Source organism: Saccopteryx leptura, chromosome 4 (assembly GCF_036850995.1).
Source record: "Saccopteryx leptura isolate mSacLep1 chromosome 4, mSacLep1_pri_phased_curated, whole genome shotgun sequence".
Taxonomy (NCBI): domain Eukaryota; kingdom Metazoa; phylum Chordata; class Mammalia; order Chiroptera; family Emballonuridae; genus Saccopteryx; species Saccopteryx leptura.
Genome location: NC_089506.1, coordinates 216151776 through 216176228, shown reverse-complemented (window position 1 = coordinate 216176228; position 24453 = coordinate 216151776). Strand labels below are relative to the sequence as shown.

General features: G+C 53.3%; 1 protein-coding gene and 1 non-coding gene across 3 annotated transcripts in view; both read left to right on the top strand.

The window, feature by feature from the left end:
• The window catches only part of GSG1L (GSG1 like), a 219235-nt gene that overhangs the window by 115638 nt on the left and 79144 nt on the right, over positions 1–24453 (top strand). For both annotated transcript variants that reach the window (XM_066383179.1, XM_066383178.1), the window contains exon 3: positions 13336–13488. In XM_066383179.1, coding sequence (XP_066239276.1) covers positions 13336–13488 — 153 coding nt within the window. The remainder of the gene's footprint in view (positions 1–13335; positions 13489–24453) is intronic.
• On the top strand, positions 14166–14241 carry TRNAS-AGA (transfer RNA serine (anticodon AGA)). The gene has a single exon. It is a non-coding gene; the product is annotated as a tRNA-Ser (tRNA).

Below are 24453 nucleotides of genomic sequence, written 5' to 3'. Positions count from 1 at the left end.
CTCCTTAAAAACATTTTTTTTTTTTTTTTAAAACCTCACACATGAGGCATTTGGAAGCTATGATCTCAAAGGCCCCACCCAGCTTGCATATTCTCTTGGATCCTCTGATCTTTAAAAATACCAAAGGAAATGCCATTTATATTGGCAAAGGCTTTGTGGGTGCCTCCCAGATGAGAGGGATAAACCCCCTGAAGCTGGTGAGTCTTGATATTTTTAGAACCTTCTGCTAGAGTGATAAAACCAGGATCCTTGTGGCCGAGGAACGGTGTGTGTATGTGTGTGTGTGTGGGGGGGGGCGGTTGGTGGAAAGTAAAAAAGATGCTGTCTGTCCAGGGTCCCAAAATAGAGATTCAAGTGCAGGAGAGACGCAGGCAGGGCCAGGCATTCCCTGGCCCCACCCCCGGGAGGAAGGTCCTACTCAGAGGAAGTCCAACCTTTGTGCTAGAATAAAGCCCTGCACACACTCTTACAGATAAGCCCTAAATGGTTGCTCCCCACAAACAGTTCCCCCTTCTCCTGTGCCTGCCTTAAAGATGCCGATGTGAACGTGCATTTGCCCCCTGGTGCGGTCTAGCCCGGTGCAGTGCGAGGAAGAGTTAAAGAAATGTCTGCTGTTGAGAATCTGGAGCCCAGGGCGGCGCCGGAAGCTGTGGGTCTCCCTGTCCAGGTCTTGTTCCGTCTCCAGGGTGGATTTTTATCATCTGAAGAACGAAGCGGCGTGGACACAGGGGTGAGTGTCTGTGAAGGGCGGAACACTGGTGTCCTGCGGTCCCTCCGCAGCTTAGCCGTGTCGAACTGACTCACGTGGGGTTTGAGAACATGCGAGTCCGCTGCTGCTGATGTTTCAAAATGCGAAGCCTTCACATAAACATCAGGGTCCCTGGCTTCTTTTGAAAAGTGTGAAGATCTGGCAATTCTGCTGACATGCTCCCGGCAGTTGGTTGGAACCGAGCTGCCGTGGGTCTCCTTACCCGGGATCTGGGCACACCAGGTGGCTGCCGTTGTCACCTCGTCCTTGTCTGCCTGGGCCGGCCCAGGAGTATGCATTTAAACAAGCACTTACAAGTGGGCGAACCACAGTTTCAGACAGGTACTCTTAACATGGAAATTCCTAAGAGGTCAGTGGCAAAATATCACACCTTTACGCTCGCTCGCTGCTAGCCGCTAATCGGCTGTTAATATGTATTTCCCTCCATGATGCACTGAGCCCTAGCCTCACCTGGGACTTTGTCGCCGGTGGGAATCACAGGGTTTTCATGTCATGTTATAGAGTTTGCAGAAATCTCGAAATAGCACTTCCTTCCTCCCTACTTTCCAAGTTGTGGGAGCTCTTAGACTTGCACCGGATCTTATCATTTCGTGCTTTAGTAAAGAAGCACAGAGGTCAGTGTTATAATCTGATTTTTAAAAATGTCTGGATGACTCCATTTCAGTATGCTTGGTCTTCTTTGCGATCTGCTGTGTGTTTATGTTGCCCACTTAAACCATTATTCAGAGAAAGCACTCAGGCGCCATCAGCCGCCCAGAGGGGCGCAGAACCCCAGCGCAGGCGCGGAGAGCAGGCGGGGCCCAGGCTGAGCCAGTGCCACTCTCGAGACCCCTTGCCCGACGCTGAGGGGTCTCAGGCACCTCCCTGTCCTCCACTGAGCCTGGGAGCCTTCCCCTGTGAGGTGGAGCCTGCAGGCATCACCAGCTGGGCCACCCAGGAAGCACCGAGGCCCTGACACCATCACGGCTAGCCGTGCGGCGGGTGCTGGCCCGGCCCGGCTTTGAAACCCGGTGTGCCGCTTAGTAGCTGGGATCTTGGGCTGCGTACTTACCCTCTTTGTGCCTCAGTTTCCTCTCCTCTACACCTTAGAGATAGGGATAGCCCCCGAGTCATAGGGTTGCCGCGGAGGTGGAAGGCGTTTCCGTTTGTTTGCAAGGGCCCAGCACGGTGCGTGGCACCGCGTGGGGGTGTGGTCATCACTGCTGAGTGTGTGTCTCAGCCCTCAGGACACCCCTGGGGCTCCTGGGGGCTGCTCCCCTGTGAAGCCCCCCCCCCCTCCAGTGGCTGACAGAGAGTCTGGCTTTGGGATACTGGTTTGGTGCAATGACTGCTATTTTTCGGGTTCAAGGGAGGAGGGACAGTTTCTTTAGAGGTCAGGATCGAGGAAAGCAGGTCACAATGCCATCGGGACCTCGGGGGACCCTGGACTCAGCAAGGGGACCAGGGAGGCAAAGGACGGTGGGCAAGTGCATACCTGGTGGCGGGGTCCTAGGCAAATACTGAGTCCGTGCCACCCAGCTGGAGGGCGTCGCCGCAGCGCGCACCCAGCCTGGCTCGTCCCTCCGCTAAGCGGAGACGGCGCGCGTGGGTGTTGAGGCCCATCCTGAGCTCAGCCCGGGCGACACCTCTTCACATAACTCAGTTCCAGCAACCACCCCCTGAAGCGGATGAGGAAACCAAGGCTCGGAGAGGTGCAGTGACTTGCCGAAGGCCCCACAGCCAGCACGGCTGGGGCCTGCCTGCAGGTGCTCTGCCTGCCTGCCTGGGCCGTGCCTCACGGCTGGGCCCTGCCTGCAGGTGCTCTGCCTGCCTGCCTGGGCCGTGCCTCACGGCTGGACCCTGCCTGCAGGTGCTCTGCCTGCCTGCCTGGGCCGTGCCTCAGCTGCTGTGCGCACCACCGCCTCGCAGCAGCCCGGTGTGCCCGGCTACCCGGCTCCCTTCTACGGTCACCCGTGTGGTTTGGGGGGGGGGGACTGCCCCTCCTGCCTGGCGGCTGGAGGAGGAACGGGGGAGGTGTCTGGGAGGCCCTTCCCATGCAGTGCCTTTCCTGGCGTCCCGTGGGGCCCGTCCCCGAGCCACGAGCCACGAGCCACGAGCCACGTTCATCTCTGTCTCCCGACTGCATGCGCGCGACTTTCCCCCTCACTTCTCTCTTCCTGTGGGCGGGCGGCTGTGGGGAAGGACCCCCTGTGCTCTGGGGTGGGTCCCTGGGCGGTGGCCCTCAGCCCAGGAAGCTGCAGGGAAGGTGGGAGGGAAGGTGGGGACTGTGGGAGGGGGCTCCACACCTGCCGCCTGCAGGTGGCCGCTGCCACTCAGCCCTTTGTCTTCACGCAGGAATTGCAGCCAGATTTGCAAAAGAACTCTTAGATTTTCCTGTTTTTAAATGTAGGCATCTGATGCAAATTTTTTTTTTTTAAAAAACCCACCTATACCAAGAGGGAAAGAGAGAAACTGGAGAGGGAGGCAGAGGGGCACACGGAAGAGGCGGGGACAGAGAAAGAAAGCAAACAAAACAAAGACCAGGAAATAGAACAAGAAAATCTCACAGCTGGGTTTTGCCACTTCTGAACTAGGCTGCCCTGTTTCCTCTGCTGCCCAGCAGCCCTGTTTTGGAGATGGGGGAGGGGGAGGCCCAGAGAGCGGGGAGGACTTCCCCGAGATGCCTGACGGAGGGTGGGAGGGGCCTGGGCTGAGCTGGGGAGGTCTGTGTTCTTCCCACCGCCCCCCCCCCCAGCCTCCTCCCAGGCCCCAGCCTGTGGAGCCAGAACTCATTTTCGAGGCCGGCTCTGGATCCTAAAGAGAAAGATCACTGTAGCGTGATGCGAAAGGCCAAGGTCACGATGACACATCTCCGAAGCTCGGTGACTGTCCCGGATTCCACGGAGACGTCTCTAAAGGGCATGCCTGCCAGAGCCGGTTCTAAATTGACAGGGACCGGAGCCTCGCGGAGCTCTGGGGGCAATAAGCCATTGTCAGAGCCGTTCCGATGATAAACTAGTCTGTCCCCTTGTGAGGACGAAGAAGGACTTGTTTTTCTGGGCCCAGTATGCCAACCGGCTACACCAGGGGACCTACAAGTATCCAGGACTAGATTGAGGTGGGGGTGAGGGATTGCCACCATGATCTCGTTTAACTTGCCCAGAAAATGTGTGAGATTGGCGGTGTTGACTTCACTTTACAGCCATTTTAAGAGTCTGAGGGTCCAAGAGATTAGAGAAGGGCCCAAAGTGAAATTCAGACCTGCTTGACTCCAAGTGCAAGCTCTCCCCAGTTCCGGGAGGCCTCCCCTTTGGAAGCGTCCGTCTGTCTAGGGGCCACGGCGGGAGCTGGGCTGGTGGGGGGAGGCTTCTTGGAGGGGGTGATGTTGAATGAAGAGAGGTGTATTTGTTTCTCATTGCTGCTGCGACAAATTAGCACAAATTTAAGGAGTTAAAAAAAACCCACATGCATTGATCATCTTATAGTTCCAGGGATCAGAATCCTGACATGAGACTTATGGAGCTAAAATCAAAGTGTCAGCAGGAGTGCCTTCCCTTCCAGAGGCTCCGGAGGAGTACCTGCGTCCTTGGCTTTTGTGGCCACGAGAGGCCACCTGCATTCCTCGGCTCGCAGCCCCATGTCACTCCAACCTCCGCTTCTGTTGTCACATCTCCTAGTCCTGACTCTGACCCTCTGGCCTCCCTCTTACAGGGACCCTTGTGGTCACATTGAGCCCATCAAATAATAATCCAGGATCGTGTTCCTGTCTCAAGACCACACCTGCAAGGTCCCTTCTGCCATGTAAGAGGCCTTTGGACATGGACATTCGGGAAGTTAGGACTTGGGTACCATTGCAGGCCATTATTTGGGTGCCCTAGAAGGGGACAACACTCCCAGGCCTGGGGCCCTGCTGGAGGCAGCAGAGGGCTTGGAATGTTCCACAAGCAGCAGGTGCGGGCGGACAAGGCTACTTGGAACCCACCTGTCAAGGGCACTGGAAGCCGCACAAAGGCGTTTGAACTATTGATACATCCTCTAGAGCACTGCCCCCAACACTGTGCATCCGAATCGACTGGGGACCTGGTTAAAATGCAGATCTTGAGCCAGCTGGTTCGGGCGGGGCCGAGATTCTGCATTTCCCACAGGCTCCCGGGGGGGCCGCTGCTGCCGCTGGTCTGTGGGCCCCGCTGTCAGGAGCTGGGCTCTAGAAAGATGGTGACATAGGAAACAGTCCCACCAGGCCCTGTGTTTCCAGAGCATCACACCGATTGGCATTTGAATGGCCTTTCAGTCACAATATTTTCGCATGTCCCACGAGTGTGGTCGCTGAGGGTCTCCACATGACCTCTGATCAAAGGAAGGTGCCAGGGACCTTGGGCTCCTCGCGGGCCCTCTCAGGCCTTCGTGGAAAGGAGGCCGGGCTGGGAAGGCCGAGACGACTTGGGAATAGATCTCCCATCCCTGCTCTTGGCTCAGTTAAATCCATCTGGCACAGTTTTAGAGCTCAACAACGCCTTTCCTGTTAATCTAACTCTTTGAATACCGGCGCCCTCATGCGTGGGGTGACAGGGTGTTTGCTGGCACCCCTGCTCCTGAACAGCTGGGTAACTGGGAGTTCGCTGCATATTTCACTCCGACATGCAGATGTCAGGAGCACCCTGCAGGGTCTTAAAATGTTGCGACGCTACACAGTGTCAGAGACAGATAGGACTCTAGACATCATCCTAGGAGAACTGTAAAGCAGACGCTCTGAGAGCCAGGCAGGAGCCGTGCAGGGGTGACGGAGCCAGGCGGGAGCCGTGCGGGGGTGACGGGGCCAGGCGGGAGCCGTGCGGGGGTGACGGGGCCAGGCGGGAGCCGTGCGGGGTGACGGGGCCAGGCGGGAGCCGTGCGGGGTGACGGGGCCAGGCGGGAGCCGTGCGGGGGTGACGGGGCCAGGCGGGAGGCGTGCGGGGTGACGGACACCGGGTGGGTCTCTGCTCACTCAGAGCGCACGCCCTGCTTGAGGGGACAACCCCAGCTCAGCCCCACACTCGTCATGATGTGTGTGGAACTGGGTCCAGCTATTTTTGCAAACAAAGCCAGAAATCTGTATTTTTATGTGAAGTCTCCTATTTTTAAATGTTGATCATGAATTTAGATATATTTTTTAAAAAATTGCTGTGTGGGCCAAACAAGACATCTTTGAGGGCTGGCTTCGGCCTCTTGGCAGCTTGTTAGAGAATCCATTTGTTTTACCGGGAGGGAAACTGAGGCACGGGGGGGCCTTCCCGGGGTCCCGCAGCGACAGAGCTGGACCTCAGGGCTGCTGGCGTGCAGTGCGGCTCCTGTTTGAGGCCGACCTTGTCCCACTGTGAGCCTCAGTCCCCGTGCCTCTGATGGAGGCACCCCAGCCCCCCGTCATTCTACACCAAGCGGCCTGCGAGGTGGAGGACCCGCCCCCTGCCCTGATCGCTCCCCACCTGCTGTGTGACACCGCGGGTCCCAGCTCCTCTCTGGGCTCAACGTCTCAGCTGAAGATGGAGGGCTGGGGGCTCAGTGACCCTCAGAGCCCCTCCCGCCTGTTCTCCGAGGCCTCTGACCATCTCCTCCCAGCCCCCCTGGATCCCTGCCTCTGAGCTTCCAGTGTTGACATTTCACAAACAGCACCTGTCACGGAGCCCCTTCCAGCCTCAGAGGTCTTCAGGGGGCGTGCAATTTGCCATGACTTATTGATTTGACCTGTTAAACCGATGTGTTTGGTGGTGGTGGTGGGGGGGAATGTTATCTCTTGAAATGCCATTGGGTGTTGAGATTTCCTATGATTTTTGTGACAGTCCCCTCCACTCCCAGTAAGGGTTTTATTTGTCCGGTGGCTGGGACGTCTGTTTCAGACCGGCCACTCCTCCGCCACATCCCACGGGAATGACGACGACAGTGAAAGGACCGGCTAACGCTTCTGTCGCATCGGCTGTGTGCCAGGCTCTGTCCTTAGCACTTGACTCCTCAGTGAACCCAGTTCCTCCTCACCACAGGCCACGAAGTGGTTAATACAGCCCCAGCTCACAGCGAGGGAACAGGTGCAGCGGGAACGTATGTACCGCTTGCCCAGGCTCCCGGCTCGTGACTGGCAGAGCGGGCATCAACCTGGGTGGCCCGGTGCAGGTCTGTCCTCCTCACTCCTGCGCCCCCACGGCCTCTTCTCATTATTATCGTTGCTAATAATGATACTTATTAGAAAGTGATGCTCATATATACACTTAGCTTTCTGGAATATTTTCCAAGTGTCAGGCTTGGATGATTTAGAGATACCGTCTCATGGAATGCTCATGACAAGTCTATGATGCTCATTTTTCAAATGAGGAGACCGAGACAGAGAGGGTCAGGCCCTCAGCCAAGGTCACACAGCCCAGGCGTGCCCATCGTCCTTGGTGTTGCCGCCGGCCAAGGAGCCGGCTCTGGGAGCCGCCGTGACAGGGGAGGGCTCGGGCGAGAGGGAGACGGTTTCTTGCGAGCCCATCAATTCCATCAATAGAGGGTCAGAGTTGGTGTCACAAAGCTGTTTTTTAAAAAGGCAAAAAGTGCAGCTAACAGGATTAGCTGTCACCCCACAGACCCCACACCTGATGAGAAATCATTTCATTTCTTCTGCTGTTGGAGGTCACCCATCCTCAGCTGCACATCCAGCTGTTGGTGGCAAGTTCCAGAGACTCGAGACAATCATCTTCGTGATTAGCGAGCCTTTCTGGTGTCACCAAGGCCAGGCCTCCCTGCCCCCCGGGAGCCCCCACCCCCACCCCCGGAGGCTGCCAGCCTCGCCCTCCCGACTCCCTTTGGTCGCCTGGCGCGGCCGGGAGAGTGAGCTCCAGGATGCTCGTCGCCGGGCGCCGCGCAGTGCTCACCGTCCCGCTCCACCCGCTCTCTGTCTGCCGGGCACCGACCCCTGCCATGTGCGTGCGCGTCAGCATCACCCAGGGTGGGGGTGGGGGTGGGAGTGGGGGTGGGGGGGGCGTTAAGCCACAGGGCGGCCCCCTCTCAGAGCTGCTGAGTCAGTAAGTCTGGGTGAGGCCCAGGAATTTGCCTCCCAAGTTCCCAAGTGCTGCTGCTGCTGCTGCTGCTGCGGCCGGTTGCTGGTCAGGCAGCCACGCTGAGACCCGTGGCTTCCATCCCTACTCTAATGAGGTCCTCGGCCACAAACACGACGTGTCAGGGAGGGTCTCTGCGGGGAACAGAACCCCCCAGACGGCTCATCTGAAGGCATTACATATAACGAATGTGTCGGAAGGGCTGAGAGACGGAGGATCCCAAAGGCTGGCGACAAGGGAGCTGTTTGCAGCCTCCTCGGGCAGGAAGGAGAAAAGGGCGGGAACGGTGTTCCCGAGCCCGTAAGAGCTGCCGCTGTGACCGTGAACCTCGGAGCTGTTGTCATGGGCAAGAGGATGAAGCCACCGCCCAAGAAGGGGCTCAAGACAGCGAGGGGGCAATGGTGGGGGAGGGGGGAGGGGGGAGGGGAGAGGGGGGCGGGTGGCAGAGGACGGGAATCACCAGCACAGAAAGTAACTGTCAGAATGTTCCTCAAGTCTTCGGGGAAACTGCTGGAGATTCTGAGCCCTCTCATTGTTTGAAACAATTAACAAGTGTTGGAAAGTTGTTAAGGACACATTACCACCAAATAGAGACTCTTGATTGAGGTATTAATAATTTAAAATTAATGGAAAAGTGAATAGCTTCTTTTGCTCTTGGATTCAGGCAATTTAAGTTGTGGTTTAACTCACTTATCACCGTGGAGGTAGCACCTCCCTCCCCGCGTGGCCACCTGGGGTCACTTACTCGCCAGCTCCCGTGGGCACCGGTTGAAGGCTGCTGCTGGGGCCGCTGGGCGGGGAGGCGCCACCCCCCACCCCCCTGCTGCGAAGGTGGGGGTGGGGCCCAGAGGCCAGGGCAAGCCTTGGCAGAGGGTGCGGGTGGGTGGCCATGTGCAGGAATGCCGTGGGCAGGGAGGGTGGGACTCCCGTGATGCCACTACCTTCTCACAGCCACCCCCTGGATTAGTGATGGTCCTGGATCCCACCTGCCACTCTTTCTGCTCTTGCTCTGCATGCTTTTCAAAGGCATCTTAGCCACTCCCAGACCTCCAACTGCCCTCGATCGGGCAATCACAGCAGGTGTTTCGTGAGCACCTTGTCCTGCGGATGCCCCCACATCTCTGTCCGAGCCTTAGCCGCCTCCCTCCCGGGATCCTGCAGCTGATGCGGCCTCTGCGTGTCCAGCAGGGCCCCCTCCCCTTTGGGCCTCACCATCTCCTCATGCTCGGTGAAGCACCTGACCGTCCACGCGGTTGCCCAAGCTAGAAACACGGCACCTCACTGCACTCCTCCCTGCCCTTCGCCACCACATTCACGGGTCAGCAGCCCACTGAGCCCGCCCTTCCGGGGCTTGTCAAGTTCCCAGCTTGTCCTCGCTCATGCCTTTGCCACGACCCGACCCGACCCACCACCGTCATCCTTCGCGTGGAGTGCAGCGGAAGCCTCTAGCGGGGTCCCGGACCCGCACACCCCTCCAGAAAGGGGCCCAGCACAGGTGTCCCTTGCTGAGACCTTCAGGACGGCACCTGTCTGTTAGCACGGGACCAGCCCACCTCCCTGCTCCGGCTTCCAGTGTCCCCGAGACCTGCCTGCTCTTCCCTGTGGCCCCCTTCCCCACCACACCGGGTGGCCAGCTGGGCTCGGGGTTACTGAGAACCGAAGCCCCCTACCCCCTTCCCCACTCAGTGGCCATCCTCTTGCAGGGCTCCTGGCTCAGGAGTTGTCTGGGATGCCGGAGAACATACGATGAGAGCCGTGGCTGGGGAGCCCCACGCCCCACACCCAGACGGGCCCCTGAGAAGTGGCCACTCCATCCTGCCAGCTCACCTCTCTACCCGTGATGGTTCCTAGAGTCAGAGAGGCCTGGGTTTGAATCCAGCCTGTACCACGATCCAGCTGTGTAGACCGGTTGCTTAATCCCTCTGACCCTAAGTTTGCTCATCTGTGAAATGGGTGCTGCCTCGCTCCCTTGCAGGGCTGTTAGGGGGGCTGGGGAGAGAATGCCCGTGAGCGGTAGTGTCTGAGGTCTGACTCCCAGGAAGTAGACCCTGAGGCGAGGAATCGGGCAGGTCTTGAATTGAGGAGATCCCCCCAGGGAGAGTAGGAAGCTCCTGGGAAAGGGAGGAAGGCAAGTAAGGGGTCAGTATCAGGCCAGGACCCTGGGAGACAGTGCTACTCTTGACCCTGGGGGTGGGTGGGGTCTCTAGTGTGGGTCACATCCCAGGGTTGTCACAGCCAGAGCCCTGGGGCGGGGCCACTTGGCCTGCTGCTGGTGGACTACAGCATAGAGGGAAGTGTCAGTTTGCAGGCACTTTCTGAACGAAGATGGCAAAACAGACTCCAGTTGCCCAAGGACAGTCTTCCAGGGAGGGAAACACGAAAAAGACACGCAAGCGGACCGGGCGGAGCAGCCGTCTGGTCGGTCGGATAGATCGGGGCATGGTGACCGCTTAGTTAGTAATGCTGGCTCTTTTTGCGACTATGACCGCTGCTATTAGCATAACAACAGCCACTCTTACTGTTATTAATGTTCTTGGCTTGGGTGGGCGAAGCTTTCGGACAGAGAAGCTCTGAGCCCAGTGAACAGACAAGGAAGTGAATCTGGCGGGAATGAGAAACATCACCCCAGCCAGGCAGGCGTCTGAGAACCCGGTGCCTGCTTCTCCGGGGCTCGCTTACTTCCTGAGCACCCCGAGCCCCACGACCACCATGTCCTACCCCGTCTGCAAGAGCAGAGCCGGGCTGTGCTGTGAGGGAGGGGTGGAGGCCTGTGCCCAGGGCCTGCCTGGGCACAGGCGGGCGCCTCCCGAGGGTGCGGGGTGGCGCGGGAGAGGCCGCCGGGAGGGAGGCTGGCCCGGCGCGCCCTACGTGCTGCCTGGTGGGCCCTGGGCCAGCGAAGGGCCCGGGAGGCTGCAAGTGTGTGCCCTGCCAGGGGGTGCTTTAGTAACATGCAGGCTGCCAAGTGCACATTATTCTCTTACGGAAATCCGGAGGATTGCCCGGGAGATGTGATATTTTTGTAGCAAAAAAAAAAAAAAGAAAAGAAAAGAAAAGAAAAAATTCTCCAAAGCTTTACATGCCTTATTGTGCTCGGGGTGATAGTTGCTGTCTGGGAACCCGTATTCTTCCTCGGCTAGCAGATAAGGACTGTGGTATCGCTGTGTGCTTGCTTCATTCATGAAAGAGTCTGTGTGGAATGCCCCTAGGCCGTCCAGGCGGAAGGAACTGCTTGTGCAAAGGCAGAGAGGGAGGAGGGAACACCTTTGACAGTTTGGGAAAACAGAAAAGCTAAAAGATCGGGACTCTTGGTTGTAAGAGGTAAGAAATTCTACCTCTAACCGGCTTCGACAAAGACAAGGTATTTATTGATTGGTTCATGTGATGGAAAGAACAAATGACTGGCAGCTTCAGGCATGGCTGGCTCTAGAGGCTCAAACTATATTATAGGACACACTCTCCCTCCATCTCTTGGCTCTGCCTTTTCTGCCATGCAGTGACCCGGTCAGTTCTATTCTTATATCTCCCAGCCTCAAAACCAGTGGAAAGAAAGGGGTTTTCCTTCCCAGTTGTTCCAGCAGAAGTCCTGTGGCCGACTTTTGTTGAACGCACTTGGGTCAGGCGTCACATCTCTGGCTGGGCAAGCCTGATCCATGGTTCTTTCTCTGTAGTATGGACCTGGCTCAAATCATACGGTTAAAGTGGCTTGAAAGGTAAGCCACAGGGACTCATTCCACCTTCTGCTTTCTGCCCTTTTCCTCTGAAATCGTATCTGCTCCCGCAATGTTGGCTCTTCCGCTTGACTCTGTCTGTAGCCTTGACCTCTCTCTCGAGAGCCCCTGGGCTCTATTTCCAGTCCCCACTCCGTCCCTCCCGCACACCTGTTGTAGCACACAGGAACGAGCTCTCACTGTGGGCTAAGCAGGCGCTCTCCACCTTGCTGTGCAATCGAGTCTCACTGCACCACGATACTCTGAGGGGGTATTATTATCCTCACTTTACAGAGAGGTTCATGCCTGAACGAATGAGGAGAGACCAGGCAGCACATGGAGCTCTGACTGGTTAGATATGAGTCATGGCGCCCCAACATGGAGCCAGGATGTGGGGTCAGCTGCATAGACCGAGAGAAAGAAGAGACTCTTCAAATAAAAAACATGTGGAAGAAAGAAGGGAATAACATGGGATGGGAGAGACAGAAAATGCCCCCTAAACCAGGGGTCCCCAAACTTTTTACACAGGGGGCCAGTTCACTGTCCCTCAGACCGTTGGAGGGCCGGACTATAAAAAAAACTATGAACAAATCCCTATGCACACTGCACATATCTTATTTTAAAGTAAAAAAACAAAACAGAAACAAATACAATATTTAAAATAAAGAACAAGTAAATTTAAATCAACAAACTGATCAGTATTTTAATGGGAACTATGCTCCTCTCACTGACCACCAATGAAAGAGGTGCCCCTTCCAGAAGTGCGGCAGGGGCTGGATAAATGACCTCAGGGGGCTGCATGTGGCCCGCGGGCCGTAGTTTGGGGACCCCTGCCCTAAACTAAGTAGCAAATGATAGTAACCCAATTTGGACCAAGTAAGAGGGAAACAGAGCTGTGCTATCTTAGGGAATATGAAATCATATTTGAACAGCCACCACTGGAAGGACGGGGTGCAGCTGGCCTCCGGGAACTGCTGGAACCAGGCACCCACCCTGTCAGAGTGCTTGGCCTCGCATCTGAGCCTCTTTCCCTGTCTACTCCCATCTTTCCAAGCATTTATTCTCAGGGAAGGGCTTTGATTGGCTAATTCTAGGTCATGTGATCATATCAGATCGATCAGCTATGTCCAGGAGAGTGGGACCACAGCAGACCATGGCAGCTCCCGGGAGAGCAACGAGGTTGAAGCTGTGGGAGTGGCCGTGTTGCTTTATAGAAAGAAGTGGAGCAGGATTCCGGGCAGATAAAAATATAGGTGCCCCTTGAGGGTAAGCACGATGTGGGTATGAGTTGGGGTGCTTATAGCTGCAGGTAACAGGACATCACACGGACCATCTTACCCCAGACACAGTCCTCAGGGCTGGTGATCACTGGTCCAGTGAGGTCCCCTTTCTATCGGTCTGCTCGGTAGTGACAGTGTCAGTTTCATCCTAAGGCTGGTGCCCTCCTCACCACAGGTGGCTCCCGGTGGCAGTCACCTAACAGATGAGAAGAGGAAGAGAAGCTCTTGCGTAGTTACAGGGTACAAGTCCTCCCCTCCCATCTCACTGGGCTCACATACTGGTCACACGCCAGCCTGGACAAGTAACCATCACCCCACAGCGCCACGGCCCATTGACGTAGGCTTGGATTCCTGAGCTGGCCCCCTGAGGGGGGATGCGTGGCCAAGGGGGTCTTACCCTAATCAGGTCCCAGCCTGCAGCTGAGGTCTGTTCTAAGACCCCTTGGTTCCCCGACCAAAGGGCGTGGGTGGGCTGCACCTGGGAGCACCTACCCCGAGCGTCCCCTCCCCTCACCGCCTCCGCTCCTGTCGTGCAGGGGTCCTGTGGCTGTCGGTGGTCTCCGAGGTGCTCTACATCCTCCTGCTGGTGGTCGGCTTCAGCCTCATGTGTCTCGAGCTCTTCCACTCCAGCAATGTCATCGACGGGCTCAAGCTCAATGCCTTTGCGGCCGTCTTCACGGTGCTCTCAGGTAAGGCAGGGGCCCCGGGCGGGAGCAAGACACGCCACCAATAACCCTGCAGTGGCCAAGGGGGCACTGGAGCCGCCCTTGGGCTGAGGCCTGGCTGTTCCATCCGGATGACCCTGGGCCAATCACTGCTCTTCTCTGAGCCTCAGTGTTACACTTGATAAAATGGGACACTTACTTACTCGGCACGTGCTTATCGAGGACCTGTCAGGTACCAGGCAGTGTGCTAAGGATGAATACTGGGTTGTAGTAATGAGCAGAAGCAGACAGTTTCGTGGAGCTTAACCTGCGTTGGCAGAGAGAGGTGGGTTCGCTGGCGATTTGTTGAGGAGACGGCCGTCCCAGGGCTTGGTGACAGACGGGAATCTGTGGCACGAGGGACAGGGAGGTGGCCGTGAGAATGGGCGGGCGGTGGTGACTTTCACAAGGGTATAAAAGGGGAGCCTGTTTGGGGGGCTTTTAGTGCTTTGGCCTTTGAGACATCCACCTGGAGATGCCCGGCAGGAAGCTGGATACGCAAACTCATCCAGAAGCTCGGGGGCGAGTGTGAGGTGGGCAGAGATTGTGGGGTGCCACAGAGCCACGGACTCTGAGGGTGTGAGGGAGAACGGGGTGGCCAGTGGCATCGTATCAGTCAGGGAGGAGGAGGTAGAGGGTTCCGGGGAAAAGCCGCTGGATTCGCCCTGGCCGGTTGGCTCAGCGGTAGAGCGTCGGCCTAGAGTGCGGAGGACCCGGGTTCGATTCCCGGCCAGGGCACAAAGGAGAAGCGCCCATTTGCTTCTCCACCCCTCCACCGCGCTTTCCTCTCTGTCTCTCTCTTCCCCTCCCGCAGCCGAGGCTCCATTGGAGCAAGGATGGCCCGGGCACTGGGGATGGCTCTGTGGCCTCTGCCTCAGGCGCTAGAGTGGCTCTGGTCGCAACATGGCGACGCCCAGGATGGGTAGAGCGTCGCCCCCTGGTGGGTGTGCCGGGTGGATCCCGGTCGGGCGCATGCGGGAGTCTGTCTGACTGTCTCTCCCTGTTTCCAGCTTCAGAAAAATGAAAATAAATAAATAAATAAATAAATAAAAAGCCGCTGGATTCGGCAGCCAGGTGCCAAGGGGCTCTAACAGATCCGGGTCACGTGGGGTGACGCGGGACCGGACCGTGCCGGAGAGGAATAGGGGACTATAAATGCAGCCTCACGCGGCCTGACAGATAGAGCGGTGGCTTGGCCGTGTACGACAGCTGTTCCTAAAAAGCCCGATGGAAATTGAATTTCTATAAATCTAATCCTGTTCTTCATGCGCTGGAAGAATTCTCTATTTAATGAAACCGAAACGCTGAGCCCTTGGTAAGGGAGATAATCGCCCCCTAATTGAGGTGACGATACAACAGAGGGGACCCTCAAAGCAAAGAGAGCTGAATTCAAGAAATTACAGCACGTTCCATAGATCAAAACATGCGTGACCTGTCATTCCCAGGGTGTGGGAAATCTAACCATAATAGTAAAGGGGAAAAAGAGAGAGAAAGAGAGAAAAGAAGAGAAAGATACAGTGACCCTCCGAAACAGTGGCGAGTTTGGCTCCCGTTCACCTCACTCCCAGCTGTTCCGGACAGAAGAACTGTTTCTTCTTCTTTTTTTTCCCATCTTTTATTTTTTTTACTCAACTGACATTCACTGAAGGCCTGCCGGACAGCAGGCACCACAGCAGGATTGGGGGCGTCAACGGGAAGGCAGACGGCTGAGTCCTTGCCCTCCTGACGTGTGCAGTCTGGTAGAGAGAGAGACTCGTCGGATGACCATCACAGAGTGAGCTGACCTCCGTGTGCCGGCGTGCAGAGTCCTGCTGGAGCGGCCCCCGTGTTTGCCCCGGGGGTGGGAACGGGTGGGGCAGGGCCCGGGAAAGGCACCGCGGGAGCTGAGACTTGGAAACCATGTGTTTGCCTGATGGACAACTTGGGGAGGCCGTTCCAGGTGGAGGGAAGAGCGTGGGCGAAGGCCTAGGGCGGCGGCGGTCTATCCTGGAACGCTCAAGTAGCCCAGAGCGCCCGGAAGGCAGAGAGTGGGGAGAGTGGGAGAGCCGGGATGGGAGACTGGAGAGCTGGGGTGGGGGTGGGGGGCTCCATGCTCTGCAGTGGTCTTGTCGGGGGCTTCGCCTCTCCTGTTCTTCCCCTCCACTAAACACCAAGAGCCGCCTTCATTACGCCAAGCATCCAGCGCCCCTCACCGCCCCACCCCCACCCAACCAGCTCACTCATCACAAAACTGAAGCCGGTGGTCGCCAGAGGCAGCCATCTTCAGTTCCTCCAGCATGCCTCTCCTGGGGTGGGGCTGGGGCCTCTTTCCCCTACCCTCAAAGGGCTCATCAAAGTTCTCCCCTGGTTACAACTACTGAAATTGAAGCAGTAAGCAAAAACTCCCAATAAACTCAAGTCCTGGGCCAGATGGCTTCACAGGTGAGCCATCATTCATTCCATTATCATTGCCAAACATCCAAAGGAGAACTAACACCCATCCATCTCAAGCTATTCCAAAAAATTCAAGAGGAGGGAAGACTCTCAAGCTTATTTTACAAGGCATGCCTTATCCTAATTCCAAAACGAGAAAAAGGCACTATAGGCCCTGGCCAGTTGTCTCAGTGGTAGAGTGTCAGCCCAGCATGTGGGTGTCCTGCGTTTGATTCCCGGTCAAGGTACACAGAAGCAACCATCTACTTCTCCATCCATCCCCCTCCCTCCCTCTCTCTTCCTCTCCCAAAGCCATGGCTCAGTTGGTTTGAGTGCTTTGGCCCTGGGAGCTGAGAATGGCTCTGTGGAGCCTCTGCCTCAGGTCCTAAAAATAGCTTGGTTTTGAGCATGGCTCCAGATCAGCAGAGCATCGGCCCCAGACAAGGGTCACTGGGTGGATCCCAGTCAGGGAATATGCAGGAGTCTGTCTCTCTATCTCCTTTCCTCTCACTTAGAAAAGAAGAAGAAGAAAAAAAAAAGAGACACTACAAAGAAAGAAAATTAAAGGCCAATATCCCTGATGAGCATAGATACTAAAATCTTTAACAAATAATTAGCAAGCCAGATCCAGAAATACATTGAAAAGATCATACAGCCTGACCAGGTGGTGGCGCAGTGAATAGAGCATCAGACTGGGATGTGGAGGATCCAGGTTCGAGACCCCAAGGTCACCAGCTTGAGTGCGGGCTCATCTGGTTTGAGCAAAGCTCACCTGCTTGGACCCAAGGTCACTGGCTTGAGCAAGGGGTTACTCGGTCTGCTGTAGCCCCATGGTCAAGGCACATATGAGAAAGCAATCAATGAACAACTAAGGTGTCTCAACAAAAAACTGATGATTGATGCTTCTCATCTCTCTCCATTCCTGTCTGTCTGTCCCTATCTATCCCTCTAACTCTCTCTCTCTGTTTCAGTAAAAAATAAAAAAAAACCCAAAAAACAAACAAATAAAAAGATCATACACTGTGATCAAATGGGACTTATTCCAGGGGATGCAAAATTGCTACAATATCCACAAATCAATAAACACGATACACCACATAAACAATAAAGGGTAAGATCAATAATCAAATCAGTAGATGCAGAAAAAACATTTAATAAAATCCAGCATCCATTTATGATAAAAACTCTCAGCAAAGTGGGAATGAAGGGAACGTACCTCAACATAATAAAGGCTATCTGTGACAAACCCACAACCAACATTATATTCAATGCATTAAAACTAAAAGCATTTCCCTTCAGATTGGAAACAACACAGGGATGTCTGCTATCAGCACCCATATTCAACATAGTACTGGAGTCTCAGCCACAGCAATCAGACAAGAAGAAGAACTAAAAGGCATCCGAATTGGAAAGGAAGATGTAAACTGTCATTATTTACAGAAGACGTGATACTGTATATAGAGAACCCTAACGATTCTACCAAAAACCTACTAGAACTGATAAATGAATTCATGAAAGTAGCAGGAGACAAATTAAATATCCAGAAATTAGTTGCATTTTATACACCAATACTGAACTCTCAGAAAGGGAAACAGAGAAAACAATCTTATTTACAATTGCGTAAAGAAAACCTAGGAATAAATTTAATCAAGAAAAATTTTAAGACACTGAAGAAGATACAAATAAGTGGAAGCATATACAGTATTCATGGATAAAAAGAATTAACATCATTAAAATGTCTATACTACCCCCAAAAAATCTATGGATTTCAATGCAATTTCTAACAAGATAGTTACGGCATATTTCACAGAACTAAAAAAATATTTCAAAAATTTATATGGAAACACAGAAGATCCCAAGTAGCCACAATCTTAAGAAAGAAGAACAAAGTTGGAAGAATTATTCTACCTGATATCAAACTATAATACAAGGCCATAGTAATCACTGGCATAAAAATGAACATATACACAGCTGATCAGGTGGTGGCGCAGTGGATGGAGCATCGGACTGGGATGCAAAGAACCCGGATTCGAAACCCTGAAGTCGCTGGCTTGAGCGCAGGCTCATCTGGTTTGAGCAAGGGGTCACTCGGTCTGCTGTAGCCCCCGGGTCAAGGCACATATGGGAAAGGAATCAATGAACAACTAAGGAGCCACAACAAAGAATTGATGCTTCACATCTCTTTCCCTTCTGTCTGTCTTTCCCTATCTGTGTCTCTCTCTCTGTCTCTGTCACAAAAAAAGAAAAAGAAAAAGAAAGACGAACATAGCCTGACCAGGCAGTGGTACAGTGGATAGAGCGTTGGACTAGGATGCGGAAGGACCCAGGTTCGAGACCCTGAGGTCGCCAGCTTGAGCGTGGGCTCATCTGGCTTGAGCAAAAAGCTCACCAGCTTGGACCCAAGGTCACTGGCTCGAGCAAGGGGTTACTTGGTCTGCTGAAGGCCCACGGTTAAGGCACACATGAGAAAGCAATAAATGAACAACTAAGGTGTCACAATGAAAAACTGATGATTGATGCTTCTCATCTCTCTCCGTTCCTGTCTGTCTGTCCCTGTCTATCCCTCTCTCTGACTCTCTCTCTGTCCCCGTAAAAAAAAAAAAAAAGAAAGAAAGAAAGAAAGACGAACATATACATCAATGGAACATAACAGAGAGCCCAGAAATAAACCCATGCCTTTGTGGTCAATTGATATTTGACAAAGGAGGCAAAAACATACAATGGGGTAAAGACAGTTTATTCAATAAATGGTGTTGGGAAAATTACACAGATATGTGCAAAAAAAAAAAAAAATGAAACTAGACCACCTTGGTACACCATACACAAGAATAAACTCAAAATGGTTTAAAGACTTAAATGTTAGACTTGAAACCATAAAAACATCATAGAAGGGCCCTGGCCAGATAGCTTGGTTGGCTGGAACATCGTTACAAAGTGCAGAGATTGTTGGTTCAACCCCTGGTCAGGGCACATACAGGAACAGACTGATGTTCCTCTCTCTCTCTTTCTGCCTTCTTCTCTCTCTAAAACATTAATAAATAAAAAATTAAAAAAACCATAGAAGGAAAAAACCCCCAAAAATTCTAGAAAAAACACAGGCAATAAAATCTTGGACATTTCTCATAGCAATATTATTTCTGATATAACTTTTAAGGCAAGGGAAACAAAGGAATAAAACAAATATAACTATATCAAACTAAAAAGATTTTTTTACAGCAAAGAAAACCAACAAAACAAAAGGGCAAACTACTGACAGAAGAAGATACTCACCAATAATACATCTGATAAATGGTTTATATCCAAAATTTATAAAGAACTCGTATAACTCAAACGCCAAAAATACACACAATCCAATTTTAAAATGGGCAAGGGACCTGAATAGACACTTCTCCGAAGAGGACACACAAATGGCCGATAGTCATATGAAAAGATGCTCAGCATCACTAATCATCAGAGGAATGCAAATTAAAACCATAATGAGACATCACCTCACACCTGTCAGAATGGCGCTCATCAATAAATCAACAAACAACAGGTGTTGGCCAGGATGTGGAGAAAAGGGAATCCTCCTGCACTGTTGGTGGGAATGCAGATTGGTGCAGCCACTGTGGAAAGCGGTGTGGAGTTTCCTCAAAAAATTAAAAATGGAACTTGCCTTATGACCCACCAATTCTTCTTCTGGGAATATATCCAAAGAAACCCGAATCACTAATTAGAAAGACTACATACATCCCTATCTATGTTCATTGCAGTGTTATTGACAGCAGCCAAGATTTGGAAGCAGCCCAAGTGCCCATCAGTAGCTGAGTGGATAAAAAAAGTAGGATCCCACAATGGAATACTACTCTGCCATAGGAAAGAAGGAGAGCTTACGTTTTGCGGCAGCGTGGATGGACCGGGAGGGTGTTATGCTAAGTGAAATAAGCCAGTCAGAGAAAGACAAGTACTATATGATTTCACTCCTATGTATAACGAACAAAATAAAGTAACATAACAGAAATAGACTCATAGATACAGAGAGCAGACTGACATCGGTCAGCAGGGAGGGTTGGGGAACTGGATCAAAAAAAAAAAGTGAAGGGATTAAGCAAAGAAAATAAAAAGAACCAAAAAGTTTTCATCTCTCCAAAAGCAAAAAAAAACAAAAAACAAAAAACAAAACAAAAAAAACCTCCCAGTTTTCTTCTATCGGGAAGTCCCACTGCTAAAGAAAATAAGAGTGTCTCTGTAATTTCAGGCGGATATAGGATGCAGGGCTCGGGAGGTTAATTGGCTTGCGCGAGGTTACGCAGCTGGTCAATTGTGGAGCTGGGATTAGACCCGAGTCCTGCCGCCTTCAGAGCCTGTGCTCTTTTCAGAGGCTGGAGCTGCAGGAGTGACCAGGCAGGAGGGAGAAGACTTTCAAGTCCTCAGAAAACAGTAACGGGGAAGTATGTAGCAGCCGGATGATGAAACAAGACCGAAGTAGCAGGTGGTGGAGAGAAATAACTTTGTACTCACGCCTGGGAGAAGATAAGCCGGGGAGAAACACGGAACCCAGACAGAGCCCAGCCGAGCCGCGACCTTCCTGACACGGAGGAAGCGGGAAGCTGGCCCTCTGGGAGCCCCCTGAGAACAGGGCAGGGCTGGGAGGAGGTGGGGTGGGCTTCTGGTTTGTCCCTACCGCAGGGGAAGGAGTGGGCGAGTGGGGCTGGGGAGAGCCTTTTGTTTGAGTCCTTGTGGGGACTAGCTTTTCAGTTCAAGGTCAATGCCTTTTAGGGTAGGGGAGAAAACACAGGAGGGGGCAGGCCCTACTCGAATCAGTTAGTAAAACTAGTTATTAGAATAACCCCAGCCTGACCAGGCGGTGGCGCAGTGGATAGAGCATCGGAATGGGATGCGGAGGATCCGGGTTCTAGACCCGAGGTTGCCAACTTGTATGCAGGCTCATCTGGTTAGAGCAAAAACTCACCACCTTGGACCCAAGGTCGCTGGCTCGTGCAAGAGGCTACTCAGTCTGCTGTAGCCCCACGGTCAAGGCACATATGAGAAAGCAATCAATGAACAACTAAAGTGTCTCAATGCGCAACGAAAAACTAATGATTGATGCTTCTCATCTCTCCGTTCCTGTCTGTCTGTCCTGTCTATCCCTCTCACTGACTTTCTCTCTGTCTCTGTAAATAAATAAATAAATCATCTTAATAAATAAATAAATAAATAAATAAATAAATAAATAAATAAATAAAATAGAATGACCCCACTGGTTACGTTTAATCATAACAGCCAACAATGACTTGATGTACGCCGTGCGCTGGCACAGGGCTAAGCCCGCCACGCGTGTTAATACCCTGGTGAGGGACAGACTGGCGTAGCCATTCTGCAGCTGGGGAAACCGACTCCTTCAGTCACATTAGCTAGTGACTTGTTGACCCCCCCCAGAGCCTGCCACAAGGAGGGCTTTGGACAGGGATCAGCACGGGTCTTCAGGCTGTCATAAGCATTATTCTTCTTCCTAGCTGTCCTTGAACAAACTGAGGGCAGGTCATGGCCCCGGGGACCAGTCCCTTCCCAGTGAGCCTAGGGCCCAGAGGTTCGGACTTCTCAGCCACCGAGGCGGGGGTGGCAGGTCTGTCTCCCTACCACCTGTCCCTGGTGGAAAGGTGGCTGGACAGAGTGGGCTGTCCCCAGGGGCCCGTGGTGGCGCTGCAGCTGTTGGGCTACAGGTCTAGAGCCCAGAGCTCACAGTATTTCTAGGAACCCACAGAATACTTACATTTTGACTGCTTTTAAAATTAGAAGGAAAAATGAACATAATAATAATAATGAGGACATAAGAATGAGTCTAGGCCCTGGCCGGTTGGCTCAGCGGTAGAGCGTCAGCCTGGCGTGCGGGGGACCCGGGTTTGATTCCCGGCCAGGGCACATAGGAGAAGCGTCCATTTGCTTCTCCACCCCACCCCTCCTTCCTCTCTGTCTCTCTCCTCCCCTCCCACAGCCAAGGCTCCATTGGAGCAAAGATGGCCCGGGCGCTGGGGATGGCTCCTTGGCCTCTGCCCCAGGCGCTAGAGTGGCTCTGGTCGCGGCAGAGTGACGCCTCGGAGGGGCAGAGCATCGCCCCCTGGTGGGCAGAGCATCGCCCCTGGTGGGCGTGCCGGGTGGATCCCGGTCGGGCGCATGCGGGAGTCTGTCTGACTGTCTCTCCTCGTTTCCAGCTTCAGAAAAATACAAAAAAAAAAAAAAAAAAGAATGAGTCTAGACTGGATTATATGTATTTGCATTTATACCACTGCAGTCACAAAATATAATTGTTACTGTTTCCTTTGTGAAAGATCATAGCAAAAGGGCCAGGGGACTGTGAACGTCATCATGTGGCCATTCACGGAGCCACGGCTTTCTCTGAGGACCGAGCAAGACAAATTCCAGCCCAGCGCCACCCTAGCTCGTCCTGTGACTTCCGCAGAGAGGCACGGTCCCTTCCCCTGCAGACCATGGTCTTATATATCCCAGGAGGATGGTGAGGGCAGGCTGGAAGAGGTCTGTTTTTCCCAGTTACTCCAAAAAAATGAGGCTGATCTACTTGGGAAGAAAAGAAAGTCATTTGGAGAATTCCGTGGGCATTTCCGGGAATTCATCAGACCTGTGGAGGAGTCAGCAAGAGTCTCATTGTGTTAAGTAGCAAGAAAAGGAAATTTTGCGATAAGACCAAAAATGACCAGATAGCTCTTTGGAATCCCGGAAGCTAGAACCTTGTCTTTTATGTGATCTGGGCTGATTTGGCTACATAATAAAACCTATTTAACTGCACAGCGCACCACTATTAATCTTGAAATTCATTTCTTAACTTTCAACCATGTTTTACATATTACTTGGTTATATATGTCATTTGAACATTTCTGTTATAATTTCCCTTTTAAAAATGCAGAACATTCTAAACTTAAGAGGTAGTTGAATATAGTGGGATGGAAATGGGAATGTTTCGCTGCTTTCGTGACCGAGACAGGGCTGGGGGATGTTTCCAGTGGGAATTGACGTCAGACTGGTAGATACCTTTCTCTGAAGGAGTTCTAACCTTCTGACATTACAGCGACTTCAGAGAATTTTGATTGAGAAGCTTTAGGGTCTTACCCATTAGAAACACGCTTCATAAAAAGTTGTGGGAGTCGTTTGCGGAGTGAAGTGTGAGTTGAAGGGCAAACCCGCGAGGCGGACGCCACCGGCATGTTTTTTTTTTTTGTATTTTTCTGAAGCTGGAATCGGGGAGAGACAGTCAGACAGACTCCCGCATGCGCCCGACTGGGATCCGCCTGGCACGCCCACCAGGGGGCGACGCTCTGCCCACCAGGGGGCGATGCTCTGCCCCTCCGGGGCGTCACTCTGCTGTGACCAGAGCCACTCTAGCGCCTGGGGCAGAGGCCAAGGAGCCATCCCCAGCGCCCGGGCCATCTTTGCTCCAGTGGAGCCTCGGCTGCGGGAGGGGAAGAGAGAGACAGAGAGGAAGGAGAGGGGGAAGGGTGGAGAAGCAGATGGGCGCTTCTCCTGTGTGCCCTGGCCAGGAATCGAACCTGGGACTTCTGCACGCCAGGCCGACGCTCTACCACTGAGCCAAATGGCCAGGGCCCACCAGCGTGTTTTGGACAGAGGTCTGGGGGCCTCTGGGCGTGGTGCCCGCACGTGTCCGGCAGATAAAGCGCTCCCCCTGGCCAGTCTCCAGCCCCAGCAGCCGTGATGCCCGTGAGTTTCCAGAGGGCATGCTTGCGGGGCCGGAGGCGTCCGCCCCATCGCCTGGTCTGAGGCTGCCTCCGGTGGGTGCGTGTGAGCGAAGTGCCGTCCGCTGTGCCTTTGCACTGGCTGCCAAGAGGCTGGCATCTGTTTTGTGTTCAGTTGTGGCAGCTTCCCCCAATCACAGTTCACTGTGGTCTGAAATCCTGCCCCGCCCCCCTTCCTGTCCACCTTCGCTTAACTGCTCGCCTTTTTTTTTGTGGCATTTAGTCTTGCTGTGGTGATTTGTAACTTTCCCTGTAAACTGCCGCCATAATATTACAGGATGAGTTTCCTGAGACCCTAATTCCACTAGCCACCTGAAAGGACCCCTGCCCAGAGCCCCCTCTGCTCAGTTCCCTTGCTCTGGCCAGACTGGTTCTCTTGCCCATCTCTTAGTGAGCAAATAACTTTCATGTATTTTCGTGTCTAAAAGTGCAGAAGGTCTAAGTCAGAGAACTAGTATTTCCATATTATTAAAGATTCTTTTGATTACATGGGACAAGAACCCAATCAAATCAGCTGAAGGGAAAAGGGGTGATGGTGATAACAATCTATTGGTCCATATAGTTGAAAAGTACAGGGTTATCGGCTTCAGGCATGGCTGCATCCAGGCGATCAGGAATCTGTCCGAACCTCCAAACTCGGCCTTCTTCCGTGTCAGCCCCGTTCCATGTGGAGAGAGGGTGGGCACACGCAGCCTCCCTTCAGGCTTACACGAGATTCCAGAGGTAGAAAGAGCTCCTACAGAGCCCCAACCAGGACTGGGATCGTGCCAGCGAGGTTCATAGGCTCGTTTCT